This window comes from Leptosomus discolor, chromosome 24, assembly GCF_034619465.1.
Source record: "Leptosomus discolor isolate bLepDis1 chromosome 24, bLepDis1.hap2, whole genome shotgun sequence".
Classification (NCBI taxonomy): domain Eukaryota; kingdom Metazoa; phylum Chordata; class Aves; order Leptosomiformes; family Leptosomidae; genus Leptosomus; species Leptosomus discolor.
The window spans coordinates 5,111,284-5,134,696 of NC_141414.1; the positions used below are offsets into that span (position 1 = coordinate 5,111,284).

The following is a 23,413-nucleotide window of genomic DNA, read 5'->3' on the forward strand; positions in this document are numbered from 1 at the left end:
CCGCAACGGCGGCCCGAGGAAGCTCACAGAAACCCAAGCTGCTCTGTCCCCGCGCTACCTCACCCGGCAGCTGCGGTTGCTGCCAAATTCCCGGCACATCCCCAGCCCGTCTGTCCCCTCCACCGGCCGCAGGGCGGTGGAGCTACACCCGGGATGGATTTGGCCCCCCCTGCGCTCCCGGTGTGACAGGATGAGTTATCAGCTGTTGGGGTTTCCATAGCAATCGTTTGAATTTTTAGCACCAATACTGCCTTTTGCCAGACTGGAAGCAAACACTGAGGAGCCTGATTAACATATTGGCCTGCCTAGGAAACTGGCTAATTGCCTTTTTGTTTAATTAGCTTGTAGGGTTGATGACAAGGAGGGGAAAGTGCTGGAAAACCTCTCCCAGTGCAGCGTTTCACCCCGATTACTGGGGTTATCTCCTGATAACTCAGCCTGGAGCTGGAGAGGACACCACTGTGCACTTGCTTCTTAGAAATGGAGCAACTAGACCCCAGGGGGAACAGCATCGGGCTTAGGGGAAATAATTTCTACCTACAGAGAAGGTATTTTTAATAAGCGATGAGTTGTTAGAGAGAACACCTCCCCAAGCACCCATGGGGGGCACAAACGCTGACCTGTGCAGGAGGGCAGGGGGATCTCTGGGCCGCCATCGCCACGGAGCAGGTTGGTTTTGGCCACGAGGAGCCACGTGTGCCTCGGCGGGGAGTGTGGCTGAGGGGACGGCACAGCGGGAGGCTGTCGAGGCCCCCGCAGCAGACGTGCAGGGGCGAGCGGCATCCCTCGCTAGCGGAGGACATGGAGGGTCTGGCAGCTCCAACGGGAAAATCTGAGATTTGCACGTGGAGTTCAAGTGGAGGCGGCCGTGGGGCGAGGAGGATGGGCAGGCCAGTGTCCTTCGGGTTTCTCTGATGGAGGCACAGATCCAAAAGTGCCGTTTTCTTGCGTTTTTCTCCGGAGTTTTCTCCTCAGAAAAGCCCACAACAGCCGCCTGCTCTTCAAAAGCGTTGCCCAGTGACACCATAAACGATCGGATCTGCTGCTCCCCATTTTCAGCACAAATCTGCCCCCAGGCACCAATGCCAAAGACACCTTCGGTTGAAACGAAGCACCCCAGTGTTTGGGGTGCAGGGGGAGCCTCTTCCCCGGCCCCCCCTTCCCAGGGCCCGCAGCCCCGGCCAGGTTCCTCCGGGATGGCCCCAGCGCTGCCCTCCTCAGTGGGGAGGCTGAGCGGGGCCTGGCCACTCTCCGGTGTGGCAGAGGGACCGGTATAAGGAAGCAGGGCCTCGGGACAAGCCTACCGGGCCCCGGGACAGGCCCAGGCCGCCACCAGGCACGGTGGGGCCTGCCCTGGCCTGGGGCATCCACCTGCCGCCATTTTGGGGGCACCACACATCGCTCCTGGGGGGCCGCGCCGCCACCTGCGCGCTCGCTCTCGAGCTCTTGCTTGCTGCGGGGGGGCGCCTCCAGCCCTGCTGCTGCGGGGCACAGCCCGAGGGCTAGCCGGTCCCCGTTATTCCCCCCCACCCCCCGCCCGCCGCTCCCCGTTTTGCGGAGCGCTGTCCCTTTAAACCACCCGGGAAGGCGGTGCCGGGCGGGGTGGGATTACTGCGCCTGCGCGGCGAGGCCGCGGCCCGAGGGGAGAAGAGCGCGCGCGCGGATTGGGCGGCGCGCGCCTCTCGCGGCCCCTCCCCCCCGCCGCGGGCGGTCACGTGACTCGGCGGCGGCTCCCGGCGCGGTGGACGCTGGAGGCCAAGATGGCGGCGGAGCTGGTGGAGGCGAAAGTGAGTGAGCGCTGCCCCCGCCCCGCCGGCGGGGCCTGGGCCGGGCTGGGCCGGGCCGGGCAGGGCAGGGCGGTCCCCGGCGGGGGGACCGCGGGTGGGCGGCACGGCTTCAGCCCCGGCCATGGTGGTGAGGAGCGGGGGGGCGGCGCCCCGGGACTGCTTTCCCCCCCCCCCCCCCCTCCTCGCTTTTACCTCAGGGTCTGCCCCGCCCCGGCCTCCGGGCCCAGCCGCAGCCCCCGCCGGACCCTGGGCCTGACCCGGCTCGCGGCCCGGCGGAGCCGCCTGCCCCTGGGCCGCCGGGCCGGGCTCCGGCCTCCCTCTCGGTTAATTCCCAGTGATTAATTAGCGCAGGTGGCCCTGCCGCCCGGCGGAGCTCCTTCCCCTGCTTCCCGGGCCCCTCGCCCCTTCCCCGCGGAGCCCCGGCCCACCTGTGCCCGGCTGCCCCTCAGCGGCCTGCCCTGAGCTCCCTGCGGCCGGGGCGGGGACGCGGCCGCGGGGCGCGGGTGTGCTCGGTGGCGGCCGGGGCGCGGAGCGGAGCTGTCAAGCCGGGCCCGGTGGGGGGCGGGGAGGCTCGGGAGCCATCGCAGCGGCCCCCGGCCCGGCTTTGCCCGTTTCGCTGTGGCTGCAGGGGGAGGCGGGGCGATGGCGGTGGGATGAGCAGTGCTCGGTGTTGGGGCAGAGCCCCCGGCTCTGTGTAGTGGGGAGGCCTGGGGCGGCCTCTGAGGCCCCTCCGCGGTGGGATGAGGTGAAGTGTCTTCACAACAACCGTGCCTGAAGTTGAGGTGTGCCTCCAAGGTGTCTGGTGCACCTCACCGGGCCTTCTGGGGGGAAAGGGTCCCTGCTTTGCTGTGGTTTCTCCTTTTCCCTCTGGGTCCCCATTTACTGGCACCTCTGTGGGAGCTGGGACTTCTCTGTGTCCTGCTGACCGGCACAGGGGACCGGCTGGTGGCACGTGAGTGGGCTTCACCCAACGGTGTCATGGGGAACCTGGTGCTGAGGGCGCTTACAGAGCGATGCCAATGGATGGAACGTGTTCAGTGCCTGCAGGACCAGCTCATCAGGGAGGATGTGGCCGGATGGTTGTAAAAATAAGATTTGGAAGAGGTTTGTTTTAAGAGGCGCTGCCCTCACCCTGCTGTTGGGCTCCTCTCGGCGTTGTGAGCCGACACAGAGGAGGAGATGTGCTTCCAAGGCACCGTGGTTGCCTCCATAGCGGGTGTTTGATGGGCTCTGTGCCACTCTCATGCAAAGCTTCCTCGAGGGGAGGGATAGGCTTCAGCGTTAACGACCTCAGCAGTTAATGGGATCTCTACTGCTCATACTATCGTGCAGGCCCAAGCCTCAGTGACAAGTTTTCTTTGTCTGAGGCTTGTTCTTCTGTTCCTGCTCAAATCCCGTCATCCTTCTGGATCTTAAATCCTTCTAAACGTCACCTGCAGAAGACTGTTGGGTCAAACTCCCCTTTAGGCACCAAAAGTCCCAAGTGACGGGTGCTGCAGCAGCAGCGGGTGCAGGAGGACCCGTCTGCGGCGCTCCTGGGAGCAGGAGCCTGGTACCGCGCTGCTGACGAGCGTCGTGCCTCGATGTATTGATCTCTGCAAGTCCTCAGAGTGCCTCGGAGAGGATGATACACTCTCCATTTTGTAGTTGAAGAAAACTGAGACACAGAAACTAAATTTCTCCCAGATTGCATAGGTGGTATCTAGTGAAGCAGCGATAGGAATCCAAATCTCTTGAATCCTGACTTTCTGACAGTTAAACATCCTTGCTTTCCTCTTTAAAGTTATCTGCCTTTTTTTTTTTTTTACCTCATCAAAGGTATTTTGGGACACATCACGGCTGCCAAAAACTGTAACTACAGCCGGTGACGTTTGTGTAACATCTTTTGGGCTTCCAGATTAAATGACAGATTCCATGAAAAAGGAGAACATAAAATGGCATTTTCTCTATAGTCTAATTCCCACACATGCGAAAGCGGCTGTTAAATGTTTCTGGAGTCAGTAGTAGCTTTCTTGATTTATTTATTTATTTAAAAATCTATAGCTGTTTTCTTCCAGGAAATCACAAGACTACTATTAACTTCCACAGAAATCTGGCGCTTTTTTTTTTTTTAATTATTATTTAATCCACAAACAAGAGTGGAGTGCAGCCTGGGGAGAGGGGGCCTGCCGGGTCTCTGCTGCTGTTTTTCTAACTGTGGGACAGCCCGGGTTTCCTCTTGAATTCGGGTGTTTTCCACAAACCAGGAAGGATGTTGAGTGAATACATGTGGGTACCGATCAAGTATGTTTTCAGGACAGCTTGGATTTTCAAAAACATGTACTGGATAAGCTTGTCTCGTGCATTTGTAAGGCTGCTTTGTCGTAAGAGAGGACTGAAACATCAGCCTGACCAGGCTCTAGCAGTAGTTTTGACAGAAATAATTCCTAGTTCTTGGTCTGATGGAGAGTTGCCGTGTGGTGCAGTATGGTCTTTGACTCTGCGGACACTTACAGCCCTGCTGAGCTTCTGCAGCAGCAAGAGCCTGAACTTCTGAAGACAGAGGTAGTTCTTTACTGCTTATCAAACCACTGAGGTGGATAATAGCAGTGCAACAGCGAAGGCAGCTACTGGCTGTGATCACGGGGGAGCGCTTGGCAAAGCACCCAGCTAGAGTTTGGAGGCATTGTTCTCATGGGAACGTGTTGCTCTCTTTAATAGTGTTTTAATATTTTTCAGTGGTCTAAAATGCATGATATTTTTTTAAAGACCCTGTATGTGTAGGAAGGATTCTGGAGGGTTTTTTTCCCCGTACAGATGATATATAGGTACAAGGAAATACCATTCGAAAGGATTGGTGGCCCCTGTTCACTTAAATGTCGTCTGCCTTCCAGTTCACATTGATCTTCTTCCTTTGCCTTACGCTGACACCATTTTAGATGGAGTTTTTAATGCAGCTTTCTTACCCAAAGGTGCCTGGGCAGTTTGGATGCTTTAAGCCTCTGTGGTAAAGAAGTTGATGTGCTCTTTGATGTGCGGGGCCGGCTCTTGGAGGTGTTTTCCTTTGTGGTCAGTCTTGCTTCCAGGCTCCCTGTCTTGAGGATGCTTAGTGCTTTTTGAGTGATGTTTCTCTGATTTTGGTGATATTTCAGTTGATGGCATCCTCTGTGTTTGCTTTGCTCAAACAAGTACCTAAGAAATGGGATGCTAATCAGGTGAATAACAGCTGCTTTGAACAGAAGGTTTGGTGTTTTATAAGGGATTTTTAAATTATTTTGGGTTCCAGTTATAGAGTGTAGTGAGAACTGACACTTTGCCTTTTTATAACTGTAAGAACGTTTTTAATTTTTTATCCCCTAGAACATGGTGATGAGTTTCCGAGTCTCAGATCTTCAGATGTTGCTGGGTTTTGTTGGCAGGAGTAAAAGCGGACTTAAACATGAACTAGTCACCAGAGCATTGCAATTGGTCCAATTTGACTGCAGCCCTGAAGTTTTCAAGAAAATCAAGGAGCTCTATGAGACTCGCTATGCCAAGAAGAGCTCCGAAGTGGCGCAGCCTCAGCCGCAGCAGCACCGCTCGCCCGAGGCGCTCGCCTTACACTCGTCGTACGACCGCGGGAGCACCGTGGCTCGGACTTCTATCTCCACCACTAACATTGACTATCCTGCGCTCTACGGGAAGTACCTTAACGGACTGGGAAGGTTGCCACCCAAAGTGGCGAAGCCCGAAGTTCGGCTGGTGAAGCTCCCCTTCTATACGACGCTGGATGAGCTGTTGAAGCCCACAGAGTTAGGTGAGTTTTCAGTAGGCTGCTGCGGTCCCGATGGGCTCGGCCTGGGGGAGAAAAGTGAACCTAACATGTCAGAAAGGTGACAGTGATTTCAAGGATCTGTGAGGTCGTGTGACAGAAGGGGAGACGGATTGATACGGTGGAGGATGCCCTCGTTTCCCCCTCTCTCCCCTCGTACTGAGAGTTTAGAGAAGAATATTTGTATCTGCTTTTTCCCTCGCCTTAGAACAGGGATGTGGTCGCTTTGAGATGTAATTTGAAAGCCTGTCTTGTTTGGCTGTAGCTTTCATATCCTGTGTTGGAAATCCTGCTGTGTTGCACGTTGCAGTCTTTTGCTGCAAATCATAATCTGTCTTGTCTCCGTAACGTGGCAGTGTATCGATGAAAATCTTCCGGTGTTGGTGTGCACCCGTGCTAAGCAAGTATGGTGGCATATTTGACACTAATGCTATTTTTCAGTGCTTAAAATACCTGACCTAAAGCCTCCTGTGGATGAAGGAGGGTGGTACACACATAAAACGATATTCCTGACTCTCTTATTTTTGTGCTTGTCACAGTTATTTGGGTGTGATGTGGCGTATTTTGAGGGGCAACTAGGAAAACTGGAAGTGCTTTTTCCCACCCTGGGGCTAGGAGTGTGATTTTTTTTTTTTTTCATTATTTGAATTCTGAGAAACAAGGAATAATGTTACAGAAGTTGAATATAATTTCCTTGTAGTGAAGACAGTGTATACAGAGGAGAAATATCATTGTAGTCTGCTGAGCTGCAGCATCTTGTACAGTCAATGCGATAATACCAGGCTTCACTCCTAAATGAACCTAGAACTTGAGAAGCTGGTCTGTCTTTGCTGAAAAAATGCTTGATGTGCACGTGGATTGGAGGAAAAGAGAGATGGGTGAAGATGTGATTGTGCAGGTGTGGGGGGAAAAAAAGGACTAATTCATCAGACTGTAGCTACGTAATTTTCATCTCCGTTTGGAGGCGTTAAGTATGTTAATGCTGTGACCGTTTAAACAGTCAAGGAGTGGCTGCCAGTGTCAAGCCAAAGTATTTTAAATGCTGTTTGGGGAGTGGGTTAGTTCAGTCTTAAATGTGGGGTGGCATTTGTTAGTCAGGAACGCAAATGTCGTATTTTGAAGGAAAACAAATTTCCAGGAGGTGGAAACATCCAGTTATAGGAGATGAGCCTGGATGTACTCACTGTGATTATGAGATTTTTGTTAAAAGTTGGTATTAAATCTTCTGCATCAGATGTGAACCGAGGTCTCATTACATTTAGTATCTCACCTCTGTTAGCTGACACCTCCCTCGGGTCAGCTTGTTCCCTAAAGCATATTTGACTCATTTTCCCTTCTGATGAGAGTGTTTTCTGCTTAGCGGTGGGGGATTGGTGGTGAGCGGTCGGGTACGAACAGATGTTCAGTCTTCATTGTCCCAGTCAGCTCTTCAGAACCTAATGACATCTTCTAGACACTTGGCTCGTTTTCCCAACCTGGTGACCTGCAACTATAATTCCTCCTGTCTAAGCGGATGCAGCTAAAGAAACATTTGTTTCTCTGTAAAGCTGGAGTTATTTCAGCACGGCATGGGCATCAGCTGCTCCCCATGGCTACCTGGAACAGCTGGGTGCTGGAAAAACTTCAGTGTTAGAAGTTGTGCTTGTATGGGGCTCTGCTTAGTGTGGGAAGGTGACAAAACAAAGCACTCTGAGGAAAATGAAGTGCGTTTCCATGCGGAAGCTGCACCAGTTCGTGCTTTGCTGTCCAGATTTCCCATTCTCGCCAAGCGTGAGGTCCTTGTCAACCTCAGAAACTCATAACGTGGAAAGAGATTTGAGATCTTGGATCCATTTAGAGACATCCAGCGGCTGTGGTAGCACCCCATTTCCCTCGGCTGCAAAAGAGGGATGTTAAGCATACAGCCACGGTGGGAGCAGGGAAAGCTTAATTTATATGTTCTGGACTTCAGTTGGAAGCATCTTTATTAATGAAAAGGCTCTCTTGCCTCTTTGAGATGATTGCCTTAAGATCAAAGGTGAGGCGGGCAATGCCTAATTTGCTCTGTAGGCGAGCGGATTCCCTGCAGAACTATCGAGTTACTGTTACTTGTAGACAGAGGTGGCTTCAGCTAAAAGCAGATAAATTAGGTCCGTTGCGAACCAGCTGATAGCTCATATTTGGTAACCACGCACAGCTTCAGTCAATTTAAGTATTGAGTTTAGTGTCTGAGTTATCTCCATGAAAACAGCTTCTGCCACAGCTTTCTGGTTTGGTCTAAGGGTGTCAACATGAAAGAATTCTTCTAATTTACTGAAATCACTGCAATTCTCTTGGGTAGATAAGGCTTAAAATTAAGATTGATCAGATACCTTTTTAGAGGGAATGAATACTAATATCTTCCCTGCATTGTGTTTTAAGTAGCTGACAAGCGGAGTATTTGTGTGAGCTCTGTGGTATCTGAGCACCTTGCAGATAAGTGTGCTTATCCTCTGGCACCTTTTTTAGGGTAAAGCAGTGGGAATATAGTTTTTGACAGTAATGGTGTGCTGTAAGGAATTCTGAATTTTTTTTTTTTATTTATTCCAAGTGTCAGCTGTGACAGCCTGTACTCGCTGTAGATACTGAGGCTCCTGGTCTCCTCCGGGAGACGTGCCAAAGGAGATCTTGCGGTGCAGCTGTGGGAGCAGAAGGCCATGTAGGCTGGGAGGTCCTGCCACTGTCATTGTAAACAGGATTTATTTGGGTTTCTTCCCTTTGATAATACCTGCCTTGCAGCGGTGGTGTTGCTCTTCTCTCATGTGCAAGCAGTAAAACCGCTGCTCCAGCCCCCTCCTCAGAAGCTGGACTCCAGTCGCTGTAAACGGGGCCGCTGATTTTGTGGCCAAAGCAACTGCCTTCCCCCGGCTGCGGAGCAAACGTGCTGCGTGGGATGATCTCCAAGGGATCCCAGTAAAACCACGTGCTCACACTGTTGCTATATCCACCTCAACAACCTGGGGTACGCGTTAAAACGGTGCTTCCTCCGCTTACAAAGATAAAAAGACGCCATACAGTCAACTTGCCCCGTCTCCCCAGACCCCCATGAACACAAATGCCCTTCAGTCTAGCCAGAGTAGTTCCAATAGCCAAGGATTAAAGAAAAAAACCACCTATATGTTGTACTGTGCCCTGAGGTGGGCTGTTGTGGAGGTGGAGGGATGTGAATGAGGACTGGCAACCAGCTCCTCGGCCCATCAGAACCCTCTTGCCAGCAGCTTATCTCTGGCTGATCTACCTTTGGGATCTCCAGGCACGCTGATGACAATACCATCTCTTTCCTGCAGGTGTATAATGTCTTTAGTGAGGCTGACCAGTAAATATAATAGTGAGGAATGTTATGTTTAAAAAAAAAAAAAACCCAAACAAACCAGAAAGAACCACCTTTGTTGCAGGGAAACCCTAAAACCCCCAAATCAATATAGTCCATATTTTGCACGGCATGGTCTAGCCTGCCAGATCGAGAGCTGCAGGTGGGGTTGGCATCCCAGGGTGGGAATCCAGTGCCATTACGTCCGGCTAAAGTCTTGAATACGCTTTGCCAAGTCCTTTTGGGTTTTGGAAGTTTTATGTTTTGAGTCGTTCTGAGGATTGCTGATCGAGCTCAGTCTTAAAAATTGAGTCCCTGCTATTGTCAACTGTTAAAATAAATTGATCCCAGCAGCCGTTTTACAAGTCAAGGAGCTGAGTTGTGTGCTGAGGCATCTGTCCTGGAAAAAGGATGAAACTCAGTTACCTTAAAATATTTAGCTTTAAAAAGCTGTAAATTTTTTTTTTCTGGCTGCTCAGCAAAGAAACAAATAGCTGATTAGGTACCCTGAAAGCGTACCTCCTGGAGCCTGGGCTTGTTTTCCAGTATTAGGATTTTGAAGGAGAATTGGGTCTTTACGCAGGTCTGCCTCAGAGAGGTTTTTCTTCCAGTCTTTTGGGGAATATTCTCTTGCAGTCTTCTCCAGAGCATCCGGTTCTGATCGCTCTTGGCAACAAGGTATGCGCGGACACGTTCTGAGGCTGTGTCTTTTATTTTTGTTTTACTTTCAGCTGGTTTTTGCCCAGGTGACGTTGGAGTGCTTTGTGTGACTCTCCAGCAGCTTTTGGTGAGCGCGGTTGAGAAGTACCCCGTGATTCTTGCCTGGGGAAGGGTCTTTCGCAGTGAGAAATAAAGAAAACAGGGAGCACGTGCTGCTGCTGCTGCTCACCTCTCTTACACCCAAAGAGGAGAGTTGTTAACTGGGTAGCTGTAGAGAGGCGTAGGCACCCGACTGGTTTTTACTTTCCTGTACCAGCGGTTGCACAATCCGCCAGCGTCGCCCCTCGGTCGCGGGCGCTTTGCGGCCGGGGCTGCTGGTGGTCTGTGAGCCTCAGCCCCGGAGCCGCCCTCGCTGCTGGTGGTGTCGGCGCAAGCGAGCGAATGGCCCGGTTTGAAGTTCAGGAGCGCTGGTTTTGCCGGAGAGGCGATGGCGAACTCGTTGGGTGCTGCACAGGGTCTGACTTCTGCCCCTGGCGGCGTCCTCTCACGGTGCCGGTCGGTCGGGGCCGCGGGCAGCCTGCGTTCAGCAGCCAGGCGCTTTTTTGGGGGAAGGAGGGCGAGCTGGTAGAAATGCAGAATAAACCGTGAACAGCTTCTCTGTTTTCCTAATCAGGTTTGCTTTGTCTGTGGGTGGCTCAACAATCGGGAGGACGAGGACGGCCTGACATAGACGGGGTTTTAAGCAACAATATTGAAATGATGTTTTGGTTGCTCTTCTCCTTCATCGCTTTCTAAAAATAACGCTTTATGAAATGCTTTGCTTCTCGATGGTTGTTTTGGTCCAAGAGATGTTTGGATGGAAGGTGGAATTCACTTAAAAGTCCACAAAGATACTTTTTAAAAAATTTATTTGTTTTTGAAAGCCCTCTTTGCATTTTTAAAACCAAATTAGCAAAGGGAAGTGTCGGTAGTCAGTGAATCAGATTGTCACCGTGTCTTCCAAGATCTTAGAGCTGCTGAGGTTTTATCCTTCCTTCATCTCATCTTATTCGTAGACAGTTAAACACACTTCTCTACTTCTCAAGTGCTGGTATATTGGCTTTGAATAAACTAGCAGTTGATGTGATGCAAAGAAAAACACCCAATTCTTGCTAGAAAGAAAAAAAAAAGCTGGTTTATCACTTCCTGTTCTTTGTGTTTATCCTGTGACTTTCACGACCTCAGGGCCTCAACTTCAGTTGGAGACATGTACTGACAATAAAATGTAGCGTGTTTGAATTTAATAAAAGGTACCAAGCAGAAGCTGTAAGTTTTCCCCATCTCGAGCTTTGTTGTAACCACGTTAAATGCATTTGATCTGAAAATTGTCAACAGATAAAAGGCCACGATTAACGCTGGGTTCTCAGTTAAACGTTGCTAAAAATGGAGCGCTGTAACACCCCACCTTAAATGTACCCTCAAGGTCATGTGTTTGCAAGTCATGTTTTGTCTCTTACAGCTGTTTTTTGTGATGCTTTTTTTATTGTCTGAGCTGATCTTTGTTGTTGCCGTTGTTGCCTTTCTTTTCCAGAATCAGTCTGATCAGTCGGGTGGCGTCACGCTTTCATGTCGTGCCTAGATCTCTCCTTAGGCTTCTTTGAATTCTAGTCTCCACTCTGTGATGCCACTTATGGTTTGTTCTTATATGAACATGCGATTGATTATTTGAGGGGAGGAAAAAGGGGAGGAACAAAATAAATAAATAAAGCAGGTCCAAATCCGGTGTGTGCTGCTGGCTTGCTAACTAGCAAAACAGGCAAGCGATAAATGAGCAAAGCTGTAATCAACAGTAGATTTACCAAAATTAATGATGATGGGAGTTCTTGTGCAGCTGTGTGGGAGAAAACAAGACTTAGAAGTAAACATAGCTCAGAATGTAAAAAAAAAATAAATAAATATCACCTTAGCAGTGTACGAAGAGCGAGATATTATCAGTTTGATGTACGGTCTTTTTTTTCCCTCTGCAGTTCCACAGAATAATGAGAAGCTTCAGGAAAGTCCGTGTATTTTTGCGTTAACACCAAGACAAGTGGAGTTGATCAGAAATTCCAGGTACTCCTCGTTGTGTATTAACAGCTCAAGAAAACAGCTGTATAATTCCTCTGTGTTCCCTCTCTGTGGAAGCTTTTGTTCTCTGCAAGGAAACACGGTTTGTTTGAGGACATTAGCAGACAGGCTAGTTCTCCTGTAAAGCAAATAGCTTTGGGGGAGGTGGGAGGTACAATTTTACCCATCCCAAGTCCCGAAGTTTCACTTCTGCTCCTCTAATCTTGCTTTTGAATGGTACATTTGGGCAGGAAAAGCAGTATGAAATGGTTGATGACCTAAATTCTGTGTTGAGCTTGCGTTGTGAATATTTGCAGCTTTTTCTTTGCATCAAAAATCCAAAAGCTGTACGTGTAACGCTGTTTGCATCCCCAAGAAAGCTTCCTTGTTGTAAAAGGGTGCTGTAGTAACGGCCTCAGAAAACACCTTGCACCGATGAGGATTTATCCTGACCTCTATCGTGACGCACCTTTTGATTCAAGCAATGAAACGCCTGAGAGATGTCAGTGCAGGCAGTAAGGCTTCCTCCCTTGCTGACCTGCTCCCTTGGTCCTTGCTGCTCTGAAAGGACGATGATGCAGAGGAGGTCCTCCAAAACTAAGCGTAAAACCTTTAAATATTTCTCTTTACGGTAGAATCATACTGTTACCATAGAGGCAGAGAAAGATTTTGTTTCTTGACTATCCAGTGCTTGATACTGTTGTGATCCCAGTAGGTCAACAGAAGCAGTGCAGGGGAAGCTGATTGAAGACTTAACAGAAAGGAAATGATACACCACGGAGGTCTTTGAGGGTGATAAAAGACTACACGTGTTGTAGCCGATTCCTGACGCTCTTTTCTCCATCTATTCAGATTTGTGAGAAACCTTTCACTGCCAGAAACACCACGTCAGTGTGTCATAGCAGGGTTTCAGTGAGAGTCTTTCCTTGTCTCGAATGATCGCTCAGCGCAGGTCCGTCGTCCTCCTCTACTTGTGGGCGGTATCCGGATGTGTCCCCCCAGATCTGGAACTGCCACATCAGCTCCTGTCTGTCAGCTGAACTGACGTGCAGTCCCCTCCACCCCCAAAATCATAGCGTTTATACTAAAACACTGACTTGGACAGTGAAACGCTTGCAGAGGCAAATCGAGACTAATTTGGGGATCTTACCTAACACCTTGCCTGCCTCCTGTGCAGAAGTTAGAGTATGTTTTGCACCTGTGTGCAGGGCTCCTAATAAAATACCCTGGTTATGGGATACGCTGCTTCCCTGATACCAGTTGAAATCCCGTTAGGAATAGCACTCCTGAAGTTACCAGTGTTAACAGTAGTTCTGCTGGTGCCATACTTGGTTCCTTGGTTCGCGTGAACAGCTGTAACTGAATAATTGAACAAAGAGAGTGTTGAAAGAACACTCTCAGGTAGACCTGACCTTAAAACCTAGTTTTTGTAAATGCTTACAAATCAGCAAAAGGATGCCAGGCAAACTGATCTCTCTCACCCAACACTTTACAGTATTGAAAACCCAGAGAAAGGCTGTAGGATGTTGCGTTATGAAGAAAAGATAATTACAGAACCACAGGGGGAATTGTATAGTTTAAATAAAATTCTGTAAAGTAATTCTTTAAAGGTGTATATCTATTAAAAAAAAAAAAACAAACAACCTAGAACTCTTGGGTCTGGCAAAAGTGACAGCTGATTTTGGTTGTTCTGGGTTTGGTTTTCTTTTTGTTTGTTTTTTTGTACATAATTAATCTGAAGTTTCTGTTTCTTCTTTAATTTACTAGGGAGTTGCAACCCGGTGTGAAGTCAGTTCAGGTTGTGCTAAGGTATGTCTGAGCATGGGGCTGATCTAACATCAGGTGGAGAACGGGGGAGGAGGGAGTGCACTGCCAAAAACATTAACTTTCAGTGGGGCTTTCGTGGCCACAAAGATAACTTACAGTGAATTGTTTGCCGGACACAAGCATCTTAAACTCTGCTTTCTGACCTGACTCTGAGTTAGTGCTGCAACAGAAAGCAGCAGTGTGTCAGGTTTTGCTGCCCAGGTATCGAGCCTGCATCTGCTCTGGGAGAGCCGAGTGGAGCTGGCTTTGCTTTGGCCAGACGAGGGAGCATGGGTTGGTGTGGTGAGGGTTGGCTGCTGGTGTGCAGAGGGCTTTGAGCGTGCAAACAGCGGGGGGGATGTTGAGAGACGTGTCCTTTCTTTACAGAATCTGTTACACAGACACTAGTTCTCCTCAGGAGGATCAGTACCCTCCGAACATTGCAGTGAAAGTGAATCATAGTTACTGCTCCGTGCCGGTAAGTCAGCTCGGCCAGGAGGTGAGACGTTGCCGCTTTGGAAGGACTTGTGTGATTTAGAAGGGAATCGGTTTCCTGATGAATGCGGACGAGAAGCCAGAGTATAAAAGTGCATTGCTTAGTTTAAAGCTAATTTGCTAATGGGTTAGCAATGTGCTGTTAATCAACTGTGCTTGCAAAAAGACTCGATCCTTTTTTACTTTGTGCTTGGTCTGACTGTTCAGCTCCCTTCTGCCCCCCTCCTTGAAAACTGTGGGTGAGTAGAGCTTAGTGAAGCTGAGGAAAAACGTACCCACGTTGAAGCGTCTTGAGTGAAAAAGAGAATGTGTTTAATCTTTCTGCCTTAGGGCTACTATCCATCAAACAAACCCGGCGTGGAACCCAAAAGGCCCTGTCGTCCCATCAACCTCACCCACCTCATGTACTTGTCTGCCGCGACCAACCGCATCACCGTCACCTGGGGCAACTACGGGAAGGTACGTGCCGGAGGGGATCGCGCCCAACGGCCCGACAGGGCGCGAGCGAGCGGCCCCGCTCACTCCTGCCCTCCCTTCTCTCGTCAGAGCTACTCCGTGGGGCTGTACTTAGTGCGGCAGATGACCTCAGCAGAGCTGCTGCAGAGGTTGAAAACCATCGGGATCAAACACCCGGAACTCTGCAAAGCACTTGGTGAGTGAGTCTGCTTACGAGGTGGCTCGGGGAGCTCTGCTGGGTGCCTGTCCGTCTGCAGCATCCCCGACGGCCAGGCTGCTCGGAAGGTGCTCGGGAACCGCTGCTGAGTTCTAGACAACGTCTTTCCTCCAGTTGCGTAAAAACAGTTTTTTATCTGAACGGACTTGCTAAGCTGTGTGTCAGTTGTGTGGAACTGCCCCAAATCTGTGTGCAAGTGCAGCGCTTCCGCAGCGCGCGCGCGCGTTCCTCGTGGCTCTGCAGAAGCTCTGAATCACCTCAGTTGGATTTAGAATTTGTCCCCAGGTCGTGTCGTGGTGAGAGTGCCGCTGAGGGCCGGTGTCGTTCTGACGCGAATGGCTTCATGCCTTCACCTGAGTAATTATGAGCTGACGAACATTACCGCAGCACCTCGGCCTTGACCCGCACTATTGCCAAAGGAGATTTCTGGAGCCAGGGATCCTGGTGAAAATGTCCTGCTGCCCCAACCCCTCGTGAATCCTAGGGGCTGGCAGTGGGGTTTCACCACCAGCACTTTCATATGCCTTGAGAGCTTCAGAGAAGAGATGATCCCGAGAGATGCTTATCCTAGACCACCCAGGTAAATCATCGTGGTATGAGGCAAATGCAAAACATTATTGAAAATGAGGGGAATTTACCTTTCTAAGGTAGAATCTGACTTGCAGCTCATGAGAGTCTGGAGGATTTCCAGTTATTTATTTAATGTTACTGGAGAGAGCGTTCCTACCGCTCGGTTCTGCATGGGAGAGCTCGCAGCGTGGATCGTGATGGTCTTTGAAACGTACTGTTCAGGTCGCAGACAAATCTTACTGTGTATAACATAATCTTGAAGACAGATTGTAGTTCAAAGGGGAGATGATGATGATCTTGGGCATGTCCAGTCTTCAGATGCCTAATGCGTGTTGTGGGACACGCCGCTGCTTCAGCCAAACTTCTGATCTTCCCGTGAAGGGCAGCATTTCTGCAGCAGATGCTGAGCACTTCTCTCTGTGTGCAGCACCAAGCAGCGTCCGTGGCAGCCTCGATCGTATTAGACCGCTGTGACAGCCAGCACTTACCTGTTGACATAAGAAACGAGAATTTCCATTTGCTAAATAGCCACCGTTCTCAGGAGCCCGAGGCGCTGGCTGTGCTCCCTGTTTTGCTCTTCCCCAGAAGGTTAAATGGTTGAGCAGAGGGTGGCTTTCGAGCTGTGCTGAACTGCAGAGGATCCTCTCGCTCTTCTCTGACACTTCTCGAAACCAGGCTCAGCAGTACGTGCCGCTCCCTTTACAGCGAGCGCTTGCAGGATGGCCTCTCGATCCGAGAGAGGCAGGCAGAGGTTCTGAAAGCAGCTTTCTTGCCTCGGGAACCAGCGTGGGCCTCCAGTTCCACCGAGCTGGATAACCAACAGCTTTGGCTGGACTTCGGGGCAGAGAGGAGTTGCATCTGGTGACCTTAAATTTAGCCAAATAGGAACGTTGTCTTGTTTCGGTTCCTTTGGCCTGTTGCTGCTTGGAAGTTGTTTGGACATCTGAAACTGGCAAGCCCGAGTAGCTTGTAAACTTTGCTTTTATAGCTCTGGCCTGCTCTGCAACTGGTTCCAGTATCCCTCAGTGCTCGCTAAAGCTGCCCTTCGACTTCAGCTGCATCTCGGGGCTGACTCATCTTCCTCTGCATATGCTTCTGTTGACTTTAGTATAGGAACGTTGTCTGGGAACAGAGATACTCGCATACGTGGCTGTGGATCCAAAAGCAGCCTTGAGACAGCTTGAATCTAATCAGGAGGTCCTAGAAAATGCCCATTTCTCCTTCCCATATATCATAGTAATTGATGCACAGAAAATGCTCTTACAAAGAACTTCACAAAAAAATTAAGCTTGGATGAAAAGTCTCCTAATTTGAAGAAAACAACACCAAATCTTGTAATCTCGTGGGAATTTCACATCTGAGAAGTCGCTCTCTAATTAGAGCTGCGTGTTGCAAAACTGCATGTAGCCTCATTGTCTGGAGACATCTTGTTATGATCTGAAAAGGTCAAAATAAATGGTTGACTTGCTCCAAAGAAAAATGGTGATGGAAGTGTCAAAGGCCTTTGCAGGCAGCAGCAGCTACTCTTGAGGAGTTGTAAAGCTCATTTTCTGTGTGGATTCCGCACCTCGACGCGGGACCTGCGCATCTGCCGCTGCTCTTGGTTTGCCTGCAGCTCCTCTGGGTTTTCCTTTCGGGATGCGGCAGCGGGGGCAGGATTCTCTACCTCCTTTCTTAACGTCACATTCTTTCCAAATACATGCCGGATCGCTGCTTGTGCCTGTTTTTGCATGGCTGCCTTGCTCTTTGAGCTGTCTGCCCCGGGACCTCTGGCTCTGTCTGTGGTTCCTGTGAAACAGTCTGCTGGAATACATGAGCTGGCCAGCACGTAGGCTGAAGAGACAGCCCAGTAGTGCTGAGGAGTGACCATTTGACCGCGTCCCGTGTTTGCTCGCTTCTGGGGGCTCTTTCTCTGAATTTCGAGGGGCAAGGGGAGGCAGTTAACCCTGTCCTATTGCCACTGCTCTCGGAAGGGAATAAAATCCATCGTGCTTATTATGCTAATGACCAGATAAGCCCCAACTGACTTCGTTCCAGAAGTCTTGCCATGTGCTAGAGCTTTCTCCATCCATTCTTTCCCTCCCTGGGGGAAGTCCAGGTAGGTGGGTGTCTTAGTCGCCTCCGAAGAGGGACAAAGTTAACTGCCAGTTGGCTGCCTTGGTGTAATACCAACATGAAAAAGCTGGTCAGTGGTGTGATTTCCTCGGTGCACCCCAGCCTGTGGTTTGTAACTGAGAGGTGGAAGGGTCGCCAAGGGAGCGTTAACAGCGTGGCTAGTGGCTAGTGCGCAGCCAGGTGCCCTCATCCCAACACCCGAGTCCCTCTTGGCTCCTTCGTTTGCTCTGCCTGGGTGAGAGGCAGCACGTGCTGTTTGGCTGGCAGACCTGGGTCGTTGGGAAGGGGGATCTGGAAGAAAACGGGAGCTTCCTCAGCCAATAAACACTCCAGCTGGCCTGTAAACCCTGACCTGCCTCATCGGGCGCAGGGGTTTGGGCGAGCCCAGCAGCGGCTCTGCTGAGCTCTGCCGGTTGCGCAAGCCCGGTCCAGTGCAGCAGCTTTTTGCCTCCCGTGTGCTCTGTCCCTGACTGGCAGACGTTGTCACCTCTGGGGACTGTCAAGGGCTGTCAGTGAGCTGCCCGACCTGCGCTACACCTTGTTTCCAAGGCTCGAGGTTGCATCCGTTGAATTTTACGCTCTTTCCTCTCCCTGCAGTAAAAGAGAAGCTACGCTTGGATCCGGACAGTGAGATTGCCACTACGGGTGTTCGTGTCTCTCTTATCTGTCCGGTAAGTCTCTGCAGTAGATTTGAGTCTGGTTTTGTCAAGAAGCCCTCCTGGCCCGGCGTGGCAAGCGAACGAACCTCCTTGCTTAGGAGGCGATGGCGTGGGTGGCTTTGGTGGCTGACCCTCTGCTCTTTGGTTCAACAGCTGGTGAAGATGCGGCTGTCTGTCCCGTGCCGGGCGGAGACCTGTGCCCATCTGCAGTGCTTTGATGCAGTCTTCTACCTACAGATGAATGAGAAAAAACCCACGTGGATGTGCCCTGTGTGCGACAAACCAGCCCCCTATGACCAGCTAATAATCGATGGGTGAGTACACACGCTTCGCTGTCCTTGGCCCCTTTCTTTTTCTCCGCTGGGTGCCACATCTTGTCCTTTGGCCTGTTCATCTGGTGGAAGTTCACCTGGAAAAGAAGTCGGAAGCTTGTTCTGCTGGTGCGTAGCGTTCTGGTAATTGTCTCGGTGTCTTGAGCAAGGCCTGGCTGTCTGCTGTTCCTCCTGGTTTGGGTTACACTAAAGCGTTTGGAGAATCGAGCGGTTGCTGCCTCTTTTCATCGGGTGATGAACCCGCCCAAGCAGCCGTCTTGGTTGGCCGATCCCACGCTGCGTGGAATAGACGGCTTCACCCGATAAGGTGGGTTTTTTGATAGGAAACATCTTCTGTTGTCTTGGTGTGAGGCGCTCGTCAGCTCCCGAGCAATTCCTGGCGCGGTGGAGGTGTGATTGGGGGATCCTCTCTGCCAGCTATTAAACCGACTGTCGTGCCGTGTGTAGCCCCCGAGATGGAGGTACCGATGCGGTAGTTGGGAGGGGTTTTGTACTGGGAGACTGCTCCAGTACCATTTCTGTGGCCATTGTGGCTGTCTTAGTGTCAGGGATGGGAAGGATGCCCTGGTACAGGCTATTTCTGTGCTTTTCATCCAACAGGGAGGGGGAAAAGCAGCAGGTTCAGATGCGCTGGAGGGACAGAATGGAAATGCTTCGGATATGTTGTCCAGGCTGGAGGCTTTGTGGATCTACCCAGGCTCCCTGGGCCTCCTGCTGTGGTTCCTCTGGGGACACCCAGTGGTGGTTGATCCCCGCTGAGCCTGTGCAGCAGGACCTCGGGGTGCTCAGGGGGCCCTGGGGGCTCCCTGCTGGGGGTCTCCAGCCCCCTTGGTGTGGGAGGGGACGCCGGTGCACTTGTCAGGCAAATGGGGCTTGCTGGGAGCGAACTGGCTTTTGGTACAGGCTGGGTTTGTGAAGGGCAGACCGTGGAGTTTTGCCCCAGCCGTGCATTTGGGCCTGGCTGCCGTCCTGGGGCTGTTGCTTGCCCTGCAGTGGGCCAGAGGGACAGAGCCACACCAGCGTCCCCCTTCTCAGTGGTCCCAGCGAGGCAGCCCCCGTCTCTTCTGCACGAGGGATCTTCTCTTCCTACTGTCTCATTCTGAATGTGGCGTGGTTGGAGTAGTGCTGTAAAAGTACAGGAGGGAATTAAAGCAAAGTGAATTCCAAACAGCGTTTGGAAAAGGGTGAGGCGAGAAATGCACGCCCCGAGCCCTGCCAAGAGATCTCTGGCCATGCATTGGGGAAGGGTTGCTTTAGACTTGGCACTCAGCTTGTCACCTGGTTTTCCGTCCTTATGGGAATGGTGTTTCCCGTATCCCTGGAGTTATTTTGCTCTGTCTTCCTACCGAAGAGAAGAGCAGAGGGCTGGCTGTAAGCTGGGAGAGCTGGAGTGCTACGGTTCAGCAGCACAAGAACCCTTTGGAGGGGATGTCTGAGTGAGGTTTGGTACTGGGAAGCTGAAAATGCAGCTGTGTGCCGAGAGGACTCCTCTAAAATCCAGGAGATCTCCCTCTCCTCCTTGCAGACCAGACTATGGAGCCCTGTAGGCAGACTGCAGAACAAGCTGGGCCGACGGCAGGGGCCACCTGAGGCCGGCAGGGGCCACCTGAGGCCAGCCGGGGAGCATGTCAGCTCCAGAAATTATGGGTTCCAGAGGCTCTCTCTAGAGAAGAGCACCATAAATTGCCTGGCTTCTGTCCAAGAGTAAAGAAAGGAACAAGGAGGGAATTAATGCGAACAGTCACCTCCACCCACCCCCCAAGATGAAGCTTTGTTGCCTCAAAGTGCAGGGAGCCTGTTCCGTGGGCTGGGACCACTGACATATCCGTAGTGGTGCTGGCCAAGCTGAGAGCAACCCTGAGGACTGGTGGAGCGAGCAGCATGGTTCTTGGCTTCTGGAAAATGATCTCCACCCTCATGGCTTGTATAATTGGTCTCTAATGCAGGTTCCCTCAAAGGCAGGCAGAGTTGAGAGAAATCGTTCAGGTGCACCCAGCTCCTTTGGCACACAAGGCAGCGAAGTGAGCAGACAAGTCTCTGCCTGGGTGGCATATTCCCAGGGCCAGGCTGATAAATGTTCTGAGCGTTGCTGTGTTTGTAGGTACTGATTTGATCCAGGAGTTGTGGCTTTTTAGACAGTCTGAGGCGGCCCAGGCGTAGATAACCTGTTTGCTTTGTCCTCTGGCCAACACCGACAGGAAAATCCAGTTCCTTCGAGATCTCTAACCAGGCTGCTGAGGCTGAAGGGGAAGATACAAGGGGCTGCATTGTGGAGCCTCCGCGGGTCAGGAATGCACCTGTGCCTCCTGGACCAGGAGGAGGAGGAGGTTGTCGCTGGTGAAGGCTCAGCAGATGTCTTCGTCCCTGCTCTGCAGTGCTCAAGGCTGGGTTTCGGTGCTGGTTCAGTTGGATGAAGGTCCTCTGCAGACCTCGCTGGAAGGAAGCTGGAGGGAACGTGGCAGTCACAGCTGGATGATGTTAGTCAAAAAAGGGGTGTAGGCTCCTGAGGAGGTGCTTGGTTGGTCGAGTCTAAGATCTTCTGGGCCTTGTCAGCTCTTCTGGAGCTGCAGCCCCGGTGGTTGCTCTGTGGGATGCCAGGACCGTCTGTGGAAACACATTTCCTACTTGAGCTGGGAGAAAGCAGAAACTTTCTCCCACTAATGTGCCACGGATGGTTTTCTCGAGCCTGTAAGACTTTGCTGCCAGCTCTCGTTGATCCTGCAAGGAAATGCTCAAATCCCCAGGTCGATAAGGCCTTGCAGGACTGCGGTTCCCGCAGCGCATCCGAATAAACGTCCCAGGCAAATGGTGGGATGTACCAGCACAAAGCAAGGCCAGAGTAAGGGCCTCCTCCTGGCTAGAGTCTCTGCACCGAGAGGTGGCTGACATCGAGGTACCCACACTGGGCTGTTCTCGGTGGTGAACGTGGGTTTGTTGTTCATTTGGTGTTTTCTTCTGTCGCGGGAGGCTGCAGGTGTGGGTTTGGCGGCTGCTGTGGAGGCTTTGGGAAGTGAAAACAGGGAGGAAGCGAAGTGCTGCTCGTTGGGCTGGTCCTTTCCTGAGGCCGTGGGATCGTTTGTCTTTCACCTTGGTGCGAAGGTACCTGCACCAGCCCCGACGTAGCTCTAGCTGGGGCGTCGGGCGCCTGCTGGAAGGTACCACAGACTTGGGAAACTGGGTGAAGGGGCAAGATCATCTTCTAATTGCCCGTAATTAAAACGTTAGTTCATGGTTTAGGTGCATTGTCAGGAAGGACGGGGATGGTTTGCGCTGTCAGAACCTGTCCTTGTTCCATGGGCAGTGAAACAAGCCCTTGACTGCAAGGGCTGTCGGTCCGGCCGCCTTCTGCTCGCCCCACATCTCTCCTGAATTCCGGGCTGTTTGAGGGGAAGATCCAGGTCGATGGCCCATCGCTAAAGGCCTTCTGCTGGTTACCTCGAGCTTAACAGATGGCGTCTCTTCTCCTGTCCAGGCTCCTGTCAAAGATCCTGACGGAATGTGAAGATGCGGATGAGATAGAGTACCTGGTGGATGGCTCCTGGTGTCCCATCAGAGCTGAGAAAGAGCGGAGCTGCAGCCCTCAGTGTCCAATACTAGTTCTAGGTGAGTGTCTCTGGGGCTGGAGGCTTCAAATGGCTGGAGGAGACGCGCACAAATCTCAAAACTAGAGCTCCCCAGCTGCCTGGGGGGAAGCTGTGTGATACCGTGCCGTGCGTTCGCCTCGGAGAGCTTCCTCCGGCCAGCCCCGGGGTTACCAGCCTCTCCAGGCACGACCAGCATCGCGTCCCGGCGGAGAGCCCAGCCCAAGCGGGGTTACTCAGCGAAGCTGGGTCGCCGCAGCGTGGCACTGAGCGTTTGTCACTTGTCACAGGGACCCCCAGAACGTCGTCGGCCAGGGCAGCCCCGAGCAGCGCTGCGCTGCTGCTGCGGGAAGAGAGGGGTTTGGCTGGAAGGGTTGGTTGGGCCGTGTCCTCCGGCAGCAGCGATGGCTGCTGGTGGTCTGGTCGGGTAGCTGCTTGCTTTGGCCGAGCCAGTTCCCGGTTCTGAGGTGCTGTAGCAAGTCCTGACCCCAGAGAGAGCATCGGGTTTGGGGCACCTGCTCCTTTTTTTTAGGCGGCTGCTTGAACAGAGTCCGTTTCACGCCCCCCTTTGCCTTTTAGACCGGCCGTGGGGCAGCGTTTCTTTACCCAAAGGGTGGAACAGGCCTCCTCCAGGGGTGGCCAGTGCCCCCAGCCTGTGTTGGAGCTGTTTGGACAGAGCCCCTAATAACAGGCGTTACCTTTCAGCCTGCCCTGAGGTGTCGGGCAGGGGGTGGCTGTAGGTCCCTTCCACCTGGAATACTCTGTGCCGCGTGGCCGTGGGAGACCGAGGGCGTTGGGGCGTCCCCTGAAGTGGGGGTGAAGTGTCTCCCTCAGTCCTTTTCCTCCGCCTCTCCCAGGTTCTTCAGATGTGAACGGGCTGTTGCCCACCCCGAACGGTAACGGCGAGAACGGCAAGGCCACCGCCGACGTCGTGGATTTAACACTGGACAGCTCGTCATCGGAGGAAGAGGAGGAGGAGGATGAGGAAGACGACGACGATGATGAGGGACCCCAACCAAAACGACGCTGCTCATACGAGAAAGGTTTAGTTTCTGCCTGCTGACTGCGGAAGCAGCTCTGAATCTCAGAATGGACAGACTTGAATACTCTGGTGCTTATTAAACTGGAGGAGGGGGGAGAATGTCCTCTCCCACCTCATCTCCCTTCCTCCCCGATCTCCTTTGACTTTCCTGTTCCAAATTAGTCATTAAAACGAGAGAAAAAAAAAAAAAAGAAAAATAATAATAATAATAAAAAAAAAACCAACCCCAACCACAAATGACAAACAAACCATTGAGCTGCTTCTTGGTTGGAAAACGACCCCACTCAAAGCCTGACCCTGAACTGGAGGCTGAAGTAAGGAAAGTGTCTTAAGCCAGGCAGGCAGGACCCCCAGCTCGGGGGTCTCAGCTGCCCTTCACCAGGACGGTTGGAATCGGTGGAGTTCACCCACAGACCGACAGGACGTCCAACTCCCGTGCATCTCCAAAGCGTTGTGCATTTTTATTGTCTTGTTAAATAACCATTCCTTA

General features: G+C 51.8%; 1 protein-coding gene across 1 annotated transcript; it reads left to right on the forward strand.

The window, feature by feature from the left end:
* The first annotated feature begins 1,760 nt into the window (after positions 1–1,760).
* On the forward strand, positions 1,761–23,102 carry PIAS4 (protein inhibitor of activated STAT 4). The gene is made up of 11 exons (XM_086477415.1): positions 1,761–1,787; positions 5,127–5,562; positions 11,572–11,656; positions 13,418–13,459; positions 13,844–13,934; positions 14,282–14,410; positions 14,498–14,603; positions 17,907–17,980; positions 18,122–18,282; positions 21,773–21,903; positions 22,739–23,102. The coding sequence occupies exons 1-11, from the start codon at positions 1,761–1,763 to the stop codon at positions 22,942–22,944; spliced, it is 1,488 nt and encodes a 495-aa protein (XP_086333541.1). The 3' UTR covers positions 22,945–23,102.
* The last annotated feature ends 311 nt before the right edge of the window (positions 23,103–23,413 follow it).

What these genes read in the sequence shown, in the direction of transcription:
- PIAS4 (XM_086477415.1), top strand. Translation starts at nt 1,761, where the DNA reads ATGGCGGCGGAGCTGGTGGAGGCGAAA. An exon ending in TCAGTTCAGGTTGTGCTAAG is followed by an intron (nt 13,460 to 13,843) that starts GTATGTCTGAGC and finishes CTTTCTTTACAG; the next exon opens with AATCTGTTACACAGACACTA. An exon ending in GACCAGCTAATAATCGATGG is followed by an intron (nt 18,283 to 21,772) that starts GTGAGTACACAC and finishes TCTCCTGTCCAG; the next exon opens with GCTCCTGTCAAAGATCCTGA.